We start from the raw sequence: 14287 nt of genomic DNA, 5'->3' as shown, positions 1-14287 counted from the left end.
AGTGGTCAGTTATTTGCTGCAGAATTCCAAGCTTCTGAGCTGCCCGTCGCATCTGGAAAGACATGGCTGGTCAGGTTCAGTTTCTGGTCAATGGTAACTCCTAGGATGTTCATAATGGGAGACCTAATATGGGCATGTCATTGCAAGTCAAAATGATAGTTAGATACTCTCTTTTTGGAGATGGTCATTGCCTGAATATTACTTTCTATGATTAATACTAATGACTTGTCTAAACAGGGCACAGAGTTTTAAAATTTGCAGAGGAGAAAAACCGGAAGCAAAGTGAATAAATGTGGAACCTTGGAGACGGGAGATTGGTGGAATGTACGGAAGTAATCCATTTTGAAAGGGTAGCAGCAAGTGCAGAGAAACGTTGGGACATTTGTAAACAAATTGCAGGAAGCAAGACACATTAAAGCAGTCAATAAAACACAGGATTCTGGGATGTTAAACTAACAGGAATTCTATGTATGGGCAAACCCATATTAGCTACATTCTACTACATAAAAACAAAAACATTTTCAGGATGAAAACTAACTTTTCAATTAAATGGGAAGAAATTTAACCATATTCCCTTGCACAAATGATATATTTAGTTTGTGAATCATGCAAAATCTTTTGAAGCTGCCGATTGGAACCTCAAGCTTCTACTTTAGATACTAAACTGGAATCATGCAATAATCTTAATATAATTTAGTTTTAACAAATAATATTGTATTCCCACAATTTGGACATTTTCCCATGGGAAATGGAAAACCCCATTGTACAAAAAACAACACACACCACACTATGGTCTCCTCACAGTCAATGCATTACCTTTCAAAATGCAGCCACTGTTTTAAAGTGAATCAGAGCAACCAAAGCGTGCACTACAGCACATTGGCAAGATTAGTGACTAGGACATACAGCACGGAAAACAGACCCTTCGACCCAACCAGTCCATACTGAACATAATCCCAAACTAAACTAGTCCCACTTGCTTGTTCCTGGCCCATTTCCTACCAAACCTTTGCTATTCATGTATCTATCCAAATGTCTTTTACATGTTGTAACTCTACCTCCATCCACCATTTCAAATTCAGTTCACTAAAAAAAAAGCAATTTTTTTTGCAGTTAAAGATCTTTTTTCTGTCATCTTAATATGCCCCACAGTTTTTAAAATACCCCATCTAGGGGAAAAGACATGTGCCATTCTCCTTACCTATACCCCGTAAGATTTTATAAACTGGAGGTCATACCTGAACCTCCTACACTCTAGTGAAACAAACCCCAGCCTATCCAACATTTCTTTATAACTCAAACCCTCCATTCTCTCAACAGCCTGACAGATCTCTTCTGAACCCTCCCCAGCTTAATATCCTTCCACAGAGCAATCAGAACGGGACAGTATTCCCGAAGAGGCCTCACCAACATCCTGTCCAAACTCAGCAGGACATCAACTCCTACACTCAAAAGGAGTGAGAAATGAAAGCAAACATGCTAAATGCCTTCTTAACCACCTTATCTATTGGGTGATGCAAACTTTAAAAGAATTATGTACCTGAACCCTTCCATTCTATAACACTACCCAAGGCCCTGCTTTTAATTGTAAAAGTCCTTCCCTTAGTTTTACCAAAACACAATACCTCACATTTATCCAAATTTAACTCCATCTGCCACTCTGCAGCACATTGACTCAAATGATCATGATCCCGTTGTAATCTTAGATAACCTTTTTTAAACTACTATACAACTAATTTACCAATATTCAATATTCTCATCTAAAACCATTTATATAAATTACAAAGAGACTTGGCACTGATTCCTATGGGATACCACTGGTCACAGGCCCCAGTCCAAGAAATAATTCTTCAACTCCTCACATTAAAAAAAGACAGTGATTGCCTCTTCAAAAAAAATAATAATGAAATCTCAGACAAATCTGCCCTCAAATTACCCCCAGTTGCTGCCATACAGTTTCAATTCTGCACTGTATATTGTTTCTATATCTCTGGGAGTAGTGTTTGACACCATCATCTCACTCAGTCTCTAAGGTCGACCTCAGAGTCAATATTAAAATTCTCAAATCACAACACTAGTTATCGTCCAACAGCTTTATTTGAAACCCCAAACTTTCGGAGCTAGGGAACTAGTGAGAATACATCAGACAAATTTATAATAAAAAGATCAAAGGGTCACACAACTTATGTAAATGTATCGAACCATATAGATATGTATTTGTAGGTACATTCAATTTTGTTCAAAAAGCACTTAATCTGTAGATAGTCATGTGGCATTTTACAAATGCCTACTTTGGAAATAAAACCAGACCGACTCCAGGATGATACACAAACAAACTTGAAACATATCCTGATGAAGGGCTCATGCCTGAAATGTCAATTCTCCTACTCCTTGGATGCTGTCTGACCTGCTGTGCTTTTCCAGCACTGCACATTTTGTTTCTGATCTCCAGCATCCGTAGTCCTCACTTTCTCCCAGACTTGGAACATGGCCTCAGACATAAAATACATTACCTGACCAGAGGGGTCACCTCAATTCTGATAAGACCTGATGTTATCTTGGGGCAGTGACATGAAAGAAATTCTGGGATTTACATATTAAAAAACAAACAAACAAAACCTGCACCTCCACTCTAACGGATTACAGACTTAATAGACATCCAGGTTTGTTCAATACATTCACAAGTTGCATGGCCCTTTGATCTTTTGCTATTAAAGCTGTGGCAGATGTACCCTCTCACTAGTTGCCAGAGGTAGAAGGGAGAGTTAAAGCTTGCTGTTTCAAAAACCTGTTGGACTATAACAGGGTGCTGTGTGATTTTTGACTTTGCCCACCTCAGTCCAACACTGGCACCTCCACATCAACCTCTCAGAAAGAGACCTTTGTTTGGCTTTTTACCTCACAACTTTCCACGTGAGCGAGGACATTCTTGAGGGCATCTTTCAGGCCTGGAACCAGCAGGCCTTGCTTCACCATCAACAGGTCATTCAACGAGTAAAGGTGGAGCTCCTCTGTCAGGTGAGAACATATCCGAAAGAACTCTATCATGGCTCTGCCAGATGGGGACAGGAAGACACCAGATGTAACCAAATGTAGCATCTCAATTAGCAGCAGCATCAAACCACCCAATCACCTAGAATAACCCACTGCATCTACAAAGACGGACCACATTGTACATGTAGAAACTTTAACAAAAAAAAAAGTAAAGCAAATCATTTCCAGTGACACCCTTTGCAAATAATTTGCTTGAATTCTCACTGCTAGAAATTTGGAAAATCTCAAAACAGGTCAGCTTTGATTCTGGTTTTTAAAAAGACTCTGTAGAAACAAGGAACTTAAGACAGGAAATGGTTCAGGCTGCTCAGTCTCTCGACCCTGTCCTGTGCATTCAAGGGTAATCATAGATTCCCTCCAGCGTGCAAACAGGCCATTTGGCCCTACAAGTCCGCACTGACCCTCTGAAGAGTGCCCACAGCACACCCATTTCCCTACCCGATTACTCTACATTTACCCCTGACAAATGCATCTAACCTACACATCCCTGAACACTCTGGGCAGTTTCAAACCCAGGTCCCCTGGCATTGTGAGGCAGCAGTGCTAACCAGAGCTGCCCACTACTGATCCTGACAGATCGGTAGCTTAATTCCATTTACACCATAATCAGGACTATAACCCTCACCTGAGATTTAAAAGAAACCTATTAATCTCTTGACCCAGCTTTAGAAATAAGCGTTTTCAGAAGGTAGGGAGAAAGGAGATGGACAGATGAGGAAGTTGTAAAAGAAAGAGGAAAAAAAAGGGGTGAATACATTAGACTCCAAAATGAGATGGGAAGTGCAGCGGGTGAGCATGTCTATAACTACAGAGAAACTTGATGGGGAGAAAGTGAGGATTGCAGATGCTCGAGATCAGAGGCAAGAAAGAAAGAAAGAAAGAAAGAGGTGCTGGAAAAACAGGTCAGGCAGCATCCGAGGAGCAGGACAGTTGACGTTTCGAACACAAGAACTTGTGCTCGCAACATCAACTCTCCGGCTCCTTGGAAGCTGCGTGACCAGCTGTGCTTTTCCAGCACCACAGTTTTTGACTCCTACTTGACGGGCCAGGGGTGGGGTGGTGAGAAAAGAGCAGATGAGAACAGGGTCAGATGTATTGATATAATTAAAACCTTTCTGAAATCAGCTGTCTCAAAAATACTGACAGCCACTGAAGTTATTTTTGGGACGTTCCCTCCCCGAGAACGTGGGAACCACACCATCAGTTTGAAGATTGCAAGATCTCAAAGCTAAATTGTAATGTGATAATGACCATATTAAAATGGTCTCCTTAAACTTGAGACATTAAAATTGGTTAGCATTCTAGGGAATCACACTTTCCTCCCATCAGCCCCTGTCCTATGTTAGAACAGGAGAGAGACTTGGTCTCCGTTTAACATCATGGCCCCCAAAAGACAGCATCTTTGGCAATGCATCATTTTTGCAGTGCTGTGTGGAAGTATCAGCTAGATTTTGGGCTCAAGTCTCACATGATATTTTGACACTCAAACTCAAGACCAACTGAGCCACTGATGATACACGCACACACACAAAACGGTAAGCGAGTGGTCAAAGGGATTGTATCCAACCACTGAGTTTACCACATATTTACAAAAGAAAAGGAAGATACCTTTCAGCCAGTCTGCAGGTTCTTAGCAGCTTTTTGATGTGTATCAACTGTTCTTGAATTTCCTGTTGGGGACAATTTTAAAAAAAAGTTTTATATTATTGCATTTCCCTTTATTGATACAGATAACCACCTACACAGAAAAATAAAGCAAATGTTGCAAGTCAAAAACTTGTTTTACTCTCTCCAAACAATAAAAAGCAGCAGCTTTGCTGCATTGTTAGAGCAGGTGAACAATTGAGACAGGTCACTTTAGGGTTCTATTATGGCTGTTGATGTGGGGGGGACTGAAATTTCAGTAGAACCTGCATCTCTTAGTGGGCAGCAAGTACATGGGAAGGTCAGTCAACATCACCTGGACTTAGTTGCTGTGAAGAAATGTGCCTGTCAGAACCTGACCACCCTTCCCAGCAGCACAGAGTACCTTGGTCATGTCAAGAAGGCATAAAACTATCCAAAACAACTCGAAAGTCAAACGTTACAGTTTAGTGAATTTAAAAATGAACTTTGCTGGCCACTACCAACTACATTATCCAATTTGGTTCTAATTCTGGACAGTAATTAGAAGGATAGAATATCCATTCCATCCTGTGTCCAGTTCTGTTGTAGGAAAGTTATTAAGCTGGAGAGGGCTCAAGAAATTTAGCTGGATTTTGCTGGGTATGGAAGGTTTGAGGTATAAAGAAAGGCAGGGAAGTTTTTCTCCTCTGCCACTGAAATGTTAGGAGATTGAGAGCTAACCTTATAGGAGGTTTATAAAATCATGAGGGATATAGATAGGGCTAATGGTAGGGCGTTTTCCCTAGGACGGGGGATTTCAAGGCATATTAAGGGGAGAGGAGGAAGGTTTTAAAAAGACACAAGAGCAAATAGTTTTTAAGAGAGTGGTTTGCATGTGGATTGAACTTCCTGAGGAAGTGGTGGACGTGGGCATAATTAGAATGTTTAAAAGACATTTGAATAAATATACGAATAGGAAAGATTTGGAGGGATATGGGCCAGGAACAGGCAAATAGGACAAGTTTAATTTGGGATTACATATAGCATGGACTGGTCGAACCAAAGTGTCTGTTTCAATGCTGTATGACTCACATCTTCAGTTGTGGACACTAGATAATAAACAGAAGAACACCAAACAATTCTCTCCAGTAAAGAGCATTAAAAAAAATAAATAAATAATGAGGGGGTGGTGGGGGTGGTCATTGAACTTTGTTATACTTGTCATGGTGCTAATAATAGCATTCATCTCCTAAGGGGGATGATGGATCATCATCTGAAATATAGAAACTGATAAAAGTTCATGATTTTTTTGGTGTGGAAATTTAGTTTCTAAAGTGGATGCATTATTTGTAGTACCCTGGAGTTCAGAAGGGAAAGAGTTTTAGTCACTTTAGAGTTTGGTTACTGGTGAAAGATTGTCTGAAATTTTGTTTCTTGAATCTTAATGCGGTTTTTAAAAAAGGTGGGAGTGGTTCAGTGCATTAGATACAAGGTCAGAATAGGGCTGTTGCCTGACAAAGGTGCCCTGATACAGAGACAGATAAAATCAAAGGCAGCGATGCTGATTTCTTCCATACAAGCCTGTACCAGCCACAATGCAGTTGGAGTGGTCTCCCGAACAGATTTCGCAGAAGAAAAAGAAGTCTCACATGTCTAAGTGGTCAGTAAGGCATGGTGGTCCAATTTCAGAGGAATTTAACAAAAATCATGCTTACAAAAATAAATGCAAATGGTGAATAATTTCTTCAGTGGTCTCTGGAAAACTAACTCAAGACAACATCAAGTGAAGGCAAAGATAACTGCAGCAATGTCAACTGAACAAGGAACATTAAAGTGAGATAGGGTGACCATCTACTGAGGCTCGAGTATCTGTAAGTTTATAGTTGAGAGTCAAAGGGCTGAACCAATTTGTGATTGTTGTAATAAGTCAGCTTCTAACAGGACTTCTGTATAGTGTAAAATATTTCTTCTGTGTGGTTCATTTTTAAAAAGGTTCACTTAATTTCGTCAACTGAAGTCTTTCATTAGAAGAGCACTTGTAACCTCGTGACTATGTTCAGTGAGAGTGACCTCCACAGTAATCAGTCAGCAAAAAAAAAAACAAACTATTACAGTCTATTGAATCAAGTTTCACATTTGGATTGAACCAGTCCAGGATTACCTGGGATCATAATAAAACTGTTAAGTTGGAATGGGTTTAATAAATCAACTAGAGCCACCTTTGATTTATTACTGTACACGTGAAAGTGTTGCCTTATATGCTTTACAGGCAGACCATACAAGTGCATCAGGGTAATGGAACACAGCACAGCATACAGCGTCACAGCTGTCAGGAAAGTGCAGAGACATTAACCTTAAATGTTAAGAGGTCCATTCTGATAACAGCAGAGAAAGCAGCTGTTTGACCTTTTTGCACGGCCTTACAAACTTTTATATTGTCTGCCTGATGGGCAGAAAGTATAACCAGGTTGGGAAGGGTCTTTGGTAGCTTTCCTGAGGCAGCAGAAAGTAGAGATGGATTCAATGAATAGAAGGCTGGTTTGTGTAATGGACTGGGCTGTGTTCACAACTCTCCATAGTCTCTTGTGGTCTCGGGAATTGTAGTTGCCATACCAAGCTGTGATGCACTCAGATAGGATGTTTTCTATGGTGCGCGTATAAAACTTTGTAAGAGTCTTTGTGGACATGTCAAAATTCCTTCGTCTCCTGAGGAAGGGGAGGTATTGCTGTGCTTTCTTGACCATAGTGTCAACGTGGGTGAACCAGGAGAGATTGTTAGTGATAGTCATTCCCAGGAACTTGACACTCCATCTCCACCTCAGCACCATTGATGCAGACACTGGCGTGCCCTCCACCCTGCTTCCTGAAGTCGATGACCAGTTCCTTCGATTTGCTGATATTGATGAGGCAATTTTCTTTACACCATTCTGTGAAGCATGCAATCTCCTTCCTATACTGTTGTCATTGTAGGTCAGATCTTGCACAATCGTGATGTCAAACTTGTAAATGGAGCTAGTGTGAAATTTGGCCACAGTCACATGTATTTAAGGAGCAGAGTGGGACACTGGTGTTGAGGATGGTCATGGAGGGAGGATGTGTTGTCACCTATCCTTACTGACAGTGGTCTGTTTGTGAAGTGGAGAATCCAGTTAGAGAGGAGCAGGGCCGGGGGGGGGGGGTGGCGGGGTGGGGAAGCAGAGATCTAGGTCCCAGAGTTTCGAGATGAATGTGTTTGGAATGATAGTGTTGATAGCACAGCTATAAAGTCAATAAAGTTGAAGCCTGAAGTAAGCATTCTTGTTGTCCAGATGTTCCAGGGATGAGGAGTGTAGGGTCAGGAAGATGGTGTCTGCTGTGGACCTGTTGTGATGGTAGGCAAGTTACAAAAAGGATCAAGGCAACCTGGAAGCATGGAGTTGATGTGGGTCATGACTAATCTCTTGAAGCACTCCATAACGATGGATGTCAGAGCCACCAGTTGGTAATCATTGAGGCACACTGCATGGTATTTCAGATGATGGTGGTCTTCTTGAAGTAGGCGGGGCCTCCAGATCATAGTAAGGAGAGATTAAACGATGGTGTAAATACTCCCGCTGACTGGTCTGCACAGGATTGGAGGGCTCAGCCAGGGACTCCATCAAGCTGGTCATTTACCTCGAGTTCACACTTAAGGAGGCCGATCTGATGTCTATGGCGGTGACTATGGGTACAGGTGCATCTGCGGCTGGTGGGATAGGTGACATGATTTCCACCAACCTTCTGCTCAAAAAAAATGAGCAGAGAATGCATTGAGCTTGCTGGAGGAGAAGGATACATTTTGTCAGCAATTCGATCCCAACTTCACTTTGTAGTCGGTTATGTCAAAGTCAAAAAATGTGATGCTGGAAAAGCACAGCATGTCAGGTAGCACCAGAAGAGCAGGAGCACCTGATGTTTTGGGAACAAGCCCTTTGGAATTTTGGGGGGGTGGGGGGGGGGAGGAAGAAGAGAGGTGGTGGGTGCTGAGATAGAGGGGAGTGGGAAGGCAATAGGTAGATGCAGATGGGGCAGTAATTGTGATAGGTCAGTGGGGTGGATAGGTAGGACAGTTCAAGAGGGTGGTGCCGAGTTGAAGGTTTGGATCTGGGAAGAGATTTTATTTGGGGGTGGTTGGGGGGGGAGGGAGGCGGTGGGGGAAAAAGGTATTTGGAAACTAGTGGTCAATGGTGATGCAGAGTGGTTGAAGGTGAAAGAGGATTTGAAAAACAGTGTATTAAGCCACGCTGCTCACAAGATAGTAGCAGAGACAAAAAAAAAGGAATTGAGATGGACTTTCTCCTCTATCCATAACAAAGACTGCAGCAACTCATAATGACCACTCATCTTTAGGCTAACTATAAAACAGGTGATTCAGATTAAAAACAAACAAACAAATCCCATCTTTTATTCGCAATCATTTCAAACTTGCATTGGAAACCAAAAATCAAAACCAATTCTAGTCATCCCGTTTCCTAAATCATACAAGCCCAAATAGTCCCATGTACCTTGGCTTTTCTCAGTTCCTTCACTTTGCTGTAGAGGGACTTGTTGATGTAGAAAATGTTGAACAGTGGGTCATGCCATATACTTTCCAGCAGCTGTTTGGAGAAATGGCAGACTGGATGCTTGCTGAAATCCCACTTCATTAGGATTCGGCCAGGGATTGGCGATTCCTCATTGTGGTGACAGCACTCACAGAAATACTTCCCCAAGTAATCGCAGTAACGGAGCTTTTTGATGTATTCTGTTGGGAGGACAGAAATATTCAGAGGAGGGGTAGCTGTTCTGTCCTAAAACAGTGTTGAATTAAAACAATGCATTGCATTTTCCTCTAAAGTAACAGTCCAGGTATGTTGCCCCAAGTTGTACAGTAATGTTTAAAACATACCAATTATAAGTAGGGCCTTGGGTAATGTTGCTGAAAATGTGTTGCTGGAAAAGCGCAGCAGGACAGGCAGCATCCAAGGAACAGGAGAATCGACGTTTCGGGCATAAGCCCTTCTTCAATGCATTCCTGAAGAAGGGCTTATGCCCGAAACGTCGATTCTCCTGCTCCTTTGATGCTGCCTGACCTGCTGCGCTTTTCCAGCAACACATTTTCAGCTCTGATCTCCAGCATCTGCAGTCCTCACTTTCTCCTTGGGTAATGTTGTCGAACAGAGACCACCTAGAGGTTCACATACATAATTCTGAGATTGGGTGATTAAGGCAGCATTTAGCACGCTTGCCTTCATTGCTCAGACCTTGGAGTACAGGATCTGGGACGTCATGTTGAGGCTGTACAGGACGTTCGTGAGACCTCTTCTGGTCTCCTGTGTTCAGTTCTGGTCGCCTATTTATAAAAGGATATTATTAAACTGGATAGGGTTCAATAGATTTACCAGGATGTTGCTGGGAATGAAGAGTGAGAGTTTAAGGAGAGCCTGGGACTTTCTTCACTGGACTGTAGGAGGTTGACAGTAACTTTATTAACCTCTAATAAAATCATGCAGGGTTCAGGTAATGTAAATGGCAGGAGTCTTTTCTCTAGATTTCAAGATAAGGGGGCATATTAAAGGGGAGAAGAAAAAGATTTCAATAAAAGAGACATGAGGAGCAATTTTTTCTTGTTAAAACAGTGGTTCATGTGTGGAATGAACTTCCTGAGGAAGTGGTGGATGTGGGTATAGTTACAACATTTAAGAGACATTTGGATAAGTACATGAATAAGAAATGTTTGGAAGGATATGGACCAAGAGCAGGCAGATGGGACTAGTTTAGTTTAGGATTACGGTCGGCATGGACAGGTTGGACCAAAAGGGTCTGTTCCATGCTGTATGACTCGATAAGCTGCCTTACAAGCATGGACTACCTGACAACAAGTAGGGAGGAAAATACAACAGCTATTTACAGCTCATCTGTCCCATGTAGTTCCCTAAATATTGCTGCAACACCTGCCAGGTCTCCATTGGAGTCATGCTCCATTCTAATTATTTTTGCTTGAACACAGGATGTCGCTCGCAGCTGGTAATAACAGGCTTACGGCTACCAGACACTGTCGTCATTGACGGCACTTATATTGGGAAGACTGTCATGTTTTATTCACGTGCCTAAGTATTGGCAAGAGACGGTTGTACATACAACTTTACTGGAAATATCTCAACTAATAGGTGATTATCTCCTGAAAATTACAGGCTTGGAAGTTTACCCTTGCATTTTCTCCAGAAGGTGATATACACAATGGTGGAGTAACAGGCACTGACTGCATATGGGAGAACTGGTGGACAGTGCTGAAGGCAACGAGGCATTTCATAGAATCCCTACCACATGGAAACAGGCCACTTGACCCAACAAGTCCACACAGTCGCTGAAAAGCATTCCACCCAGGCCCATCGACACTCTCTTTCCCCCCCCCCCCCCCATCCCTATAACCCCACATTTCCCATGGCTATCACACCTAACCTGCACACCCCAGATACTACAGGGTAATTGAGCATGGCCAATCCACCTAAACGCACATCTTTGGACAGTGGGAGGAAGCCAGAACACCCGAAGGAAACCCAGGCAGACATGGGGACAACATGCAAACTCCACACAGACAGATAGTCACCTGAGATTGGAGTCAAACCCAGGTCCCTGGCACAGTGAGACAGCAGTGCTAACCACTGAGTCACTGTACTGATCACCATGGGATCCAGGCAGAGACCAGTATCACCAGGGATTACTAACAGTTTAGTCTTGTTTGAATGTTTCAGTTCCACATCATGAGCTTGCTAAGTTACGAAAAGCTCTTTGGTGGATTTGAAAAGGTACCTTCCATTTCACACACCACATCCAAACTAGAGTAGGTGCATGCTCTACAGGAACTGTCCAAGACTGGATTGAATGAATGCCCCATCTGCAGGGAAATCTCTATTCACTTAACAGAGCCAACAGCAATCCTGTCACAAAATTCATTAATTCTAACATGGAAAATCAGATCTTTTAAAAAAAAGTCAGTCACTTCAAAGCCAGTACTTAATGAAAACTATGCATTGAAAGCTTGTACCTTGCTATAAAGTTAATTACCCTACTCGTCCTGTTCGAATGGCAATAGGTCAATCACGAAGTGTTTTAAACAGACGATGCTTTTGGGCATTATGCATTCCATCTTGGTCACGTTCAGATCCCAGCAGGAGAAGAACTCTGGGAAACTCATTCCAGGATCTGGTGGCTAGGAAAAGGCTTGCTTTTCACAATCTCTCTGACAATACCTGGGTTGAACAGGTTTAATTCTGAGGACACACACCAACTAGCTAGCTTTATGTTCTTTCAAGTTTAGAAGCTCAAAAAATCTAATCTTTGACTGGGTCAACACACACATCCTAGGACAGGTGAAACAAAGACACACATGGAATTCTTAGAGGCATGGTATTCTAACCAGAATATAGAATCCGTCAATAAACATCAATTTAGATACTATCTACCTACCCTTGGAAAACAAAAGCTGGAAGTGGCATCACCCACCTTAAGAAACCAAGACCTAAGAGGGGTGGGACATATCACCAGTGCTTCACCAGAGACTCTCACTGATGTTACCAGGCATGTGACAATGTCTGAAAACAAACCTTCCAGCTCAGTGAGCAAACTTACACATTAATAAACTAATCTGAATGACTGTGAAACAAGTAACCTCCCACATTTCACGCTCACCCAAAGCTTCTGCTAAAGATTGACAATGCAATGGAGAAGCAGACAAGTTTTACTGAAACCTGCAAGTAAAAGCTCACTAACAGTAGTTCATTATATTTCATACTTAATGGATACTATCTAATATTACATAGCAACTGGAGGACTAGAGTAATTACTGGGACATCCACAGTCCTTCCAAAAGAAAAACTGAATAATATTTGCAGTTTTGCCATTCAGGATTCAAACCAAAGATCCAGGGAAAATATTTCTTTTGGTAAGAATGGACAGAATACAAGTTAGATTTAAATATTTAAAAGTCACTTACTCTCTCCCAACTCAAGGTGACAGAATGGATATTTGCAACTTTCTCCCAAGAGGCAGTCGATGCAATCAATTGAAATTAAGATGGAGGAGATCAGAAGATTTGATTTGTACCTCTTTATATTTCAAATATAAGCAGAGTAGACTCATGAAGTTGATAACAATGTTGGGGGAAAAAAAAGTGGGGAGTTTTTTTTATTCATCGTGTCATTGGCTCAGCCAGTGTTTAATGCCCATTCTTCATTGCCCAGAGGGCATTTGCACATTGGCCAGACCAGATAAGGATGGCAGTTTCCTTCCCTAAAAAGGACATCAGTGAACAAAGATGGGTTTTTCAGACACCTGGTTCATGATCAGGACTTTTCATTCCAGATTTTACTGAAATCATATTCAGCCATGTGCCATGGCAGGACTGGAACCCAGGTCCTCAAAACATGACCTAGGTCTCTAAATTAATAGCCTAGAGATAATATTACTAGGGCATCACCTCCCCATGTAATAGAATGATAGCCAATTGACTACAATGTAGACAAGCAGGAGGCTGAAAGGACAAGCCAGGCAGCATCAAGAGATGGAGAAGTTAGTGTTTCAAGTGTAACCCTTTTTCAGGGCTGACTACAAAACAGAAGAAGGAAGAGGTTAAAGGTGGGAAGTGACATTCCTCATGGTGCAGTGGAGCAGTGTTGTTCACTGTTTACAAAAAAAAATTTGGAAGCTGAAATCAGACATACAGCATCACAAATTGAAATGTCACCAAATTAGTGGTAGGGAGTTGGGGTTCTTGGCAAAGTTGAAAATGGAAAACGTAAAACGTACACCAAAACCCAAAGACAAAATGGAGATGTATAGGCGGAAAATATATTTCACTTCGACGAGGTAGAGTCAGTGCAAATAGTGGAATAAGACTTACATTTAAATAGCGCCTTTCACAAACACCAGACATCTTGAAGCATTTCCCAGCCAATGAGTCGAGTGATGCAGGAAACAGCAGCCAGACTGCGCACAGGAAAGTTCCACAAACACAAGGAAGGGTTGAGGGGGACATGGGCCAAATGCAGGCAACTGGGACTAGATTAAAATTTAATATATTTGGCTGGCATGGACAAGATGGACCGAAGGATCTGTTTGTGTTGTACAACACTAAGACCAAACGAATAGATAAGCGATTAATTTCCGTACTGCTAAAGGGGCCACCTGTTAGACAGGCTGAATAGATTCCTAAACTGAAAGAGCACATCCATGGATATCAGATGCAGTTTCGACCACTTACTCTGCTCGATTGGAGTTCCGCAGCCAGCACACATGGAGTTCTGAGCAGCTACAACAGTTTCTCTCCTGTAATCATCAAGAGAAGAGAGAATCAAACACACACAGAGTCAGGAGATGAACACATCACTTTGGATTCTCGTTTTGATCTATACAACCATATTGCTAAAGAATTTTACTCTAGAATGGATTGATACATAAAAAATAAATATGGCAATGGTTTTTATACAGATTAGGGGAAAAAGGAGCCAAGGGCTATTTCAAAAGGAAAATAGGCTCATTTTAAAAAAAAATGCAGAATGCCACTAGTCTTTAATTAAAAAGCCACATTATGCAGCTTCACTGCACACAATCCTAGAGGCTAAATTTTCGC

At 41.8% G+C, this 14287-nt stretch overlaps 1 protein-coding gene across 1 annotated transcript in view; it reads right to left on the bottom strand.

Moving 5' to 3' along the window:
* The window catches only part of rubcnl (rubicon like autophagy enhancer), a 78128-nt gene that overhangs the window by 12987 nt on the left and 50854 nt on the right, over window positions 1-14287 (bottom strand). Inside the window, exons 12-15 of the mRNA XM_072584587.1 lie at window positions 13919-13983; window positions 9183-9421; window positions 4663-4724; window positions 2899-3052 (exon numbers count right to left, since the gene is read on the bottom strand). Of these exons, the coding sequence (XP_072440688.1) occupies window positions 2899-3052; window positions 4663-4724; window positions 9183-9421; window positions 13919-13983 (520 nt within the window). The remainder of the gene's footprint in view (window positions 1-2898; window positions 3053-4662; window positions 4725-9182; window positions 9422-13918; window positions 13984-14287) is intronic.

Source organism: Chiloscyllium punctatum, chromosome 15 (genome assembly GCF_047496795.1).
Source record: "Chiloscyllium punctatum isolate Juve2018m chromosome 15, sChiPun1.3, whole genome shotgun sequence".
NCBI classification, from domain to species: Eukaryota; Metazoa; Chordata; class Chondrichthyes; order Orectolobiformes; family Hemiscylliidae; genus Chiloscyllium; species Chiloscyllium punctatum.
Note: the sequence above shows the minus strand (reverse complement) of the source record. Positions and strands in the feature narration are given on the sequence as shown.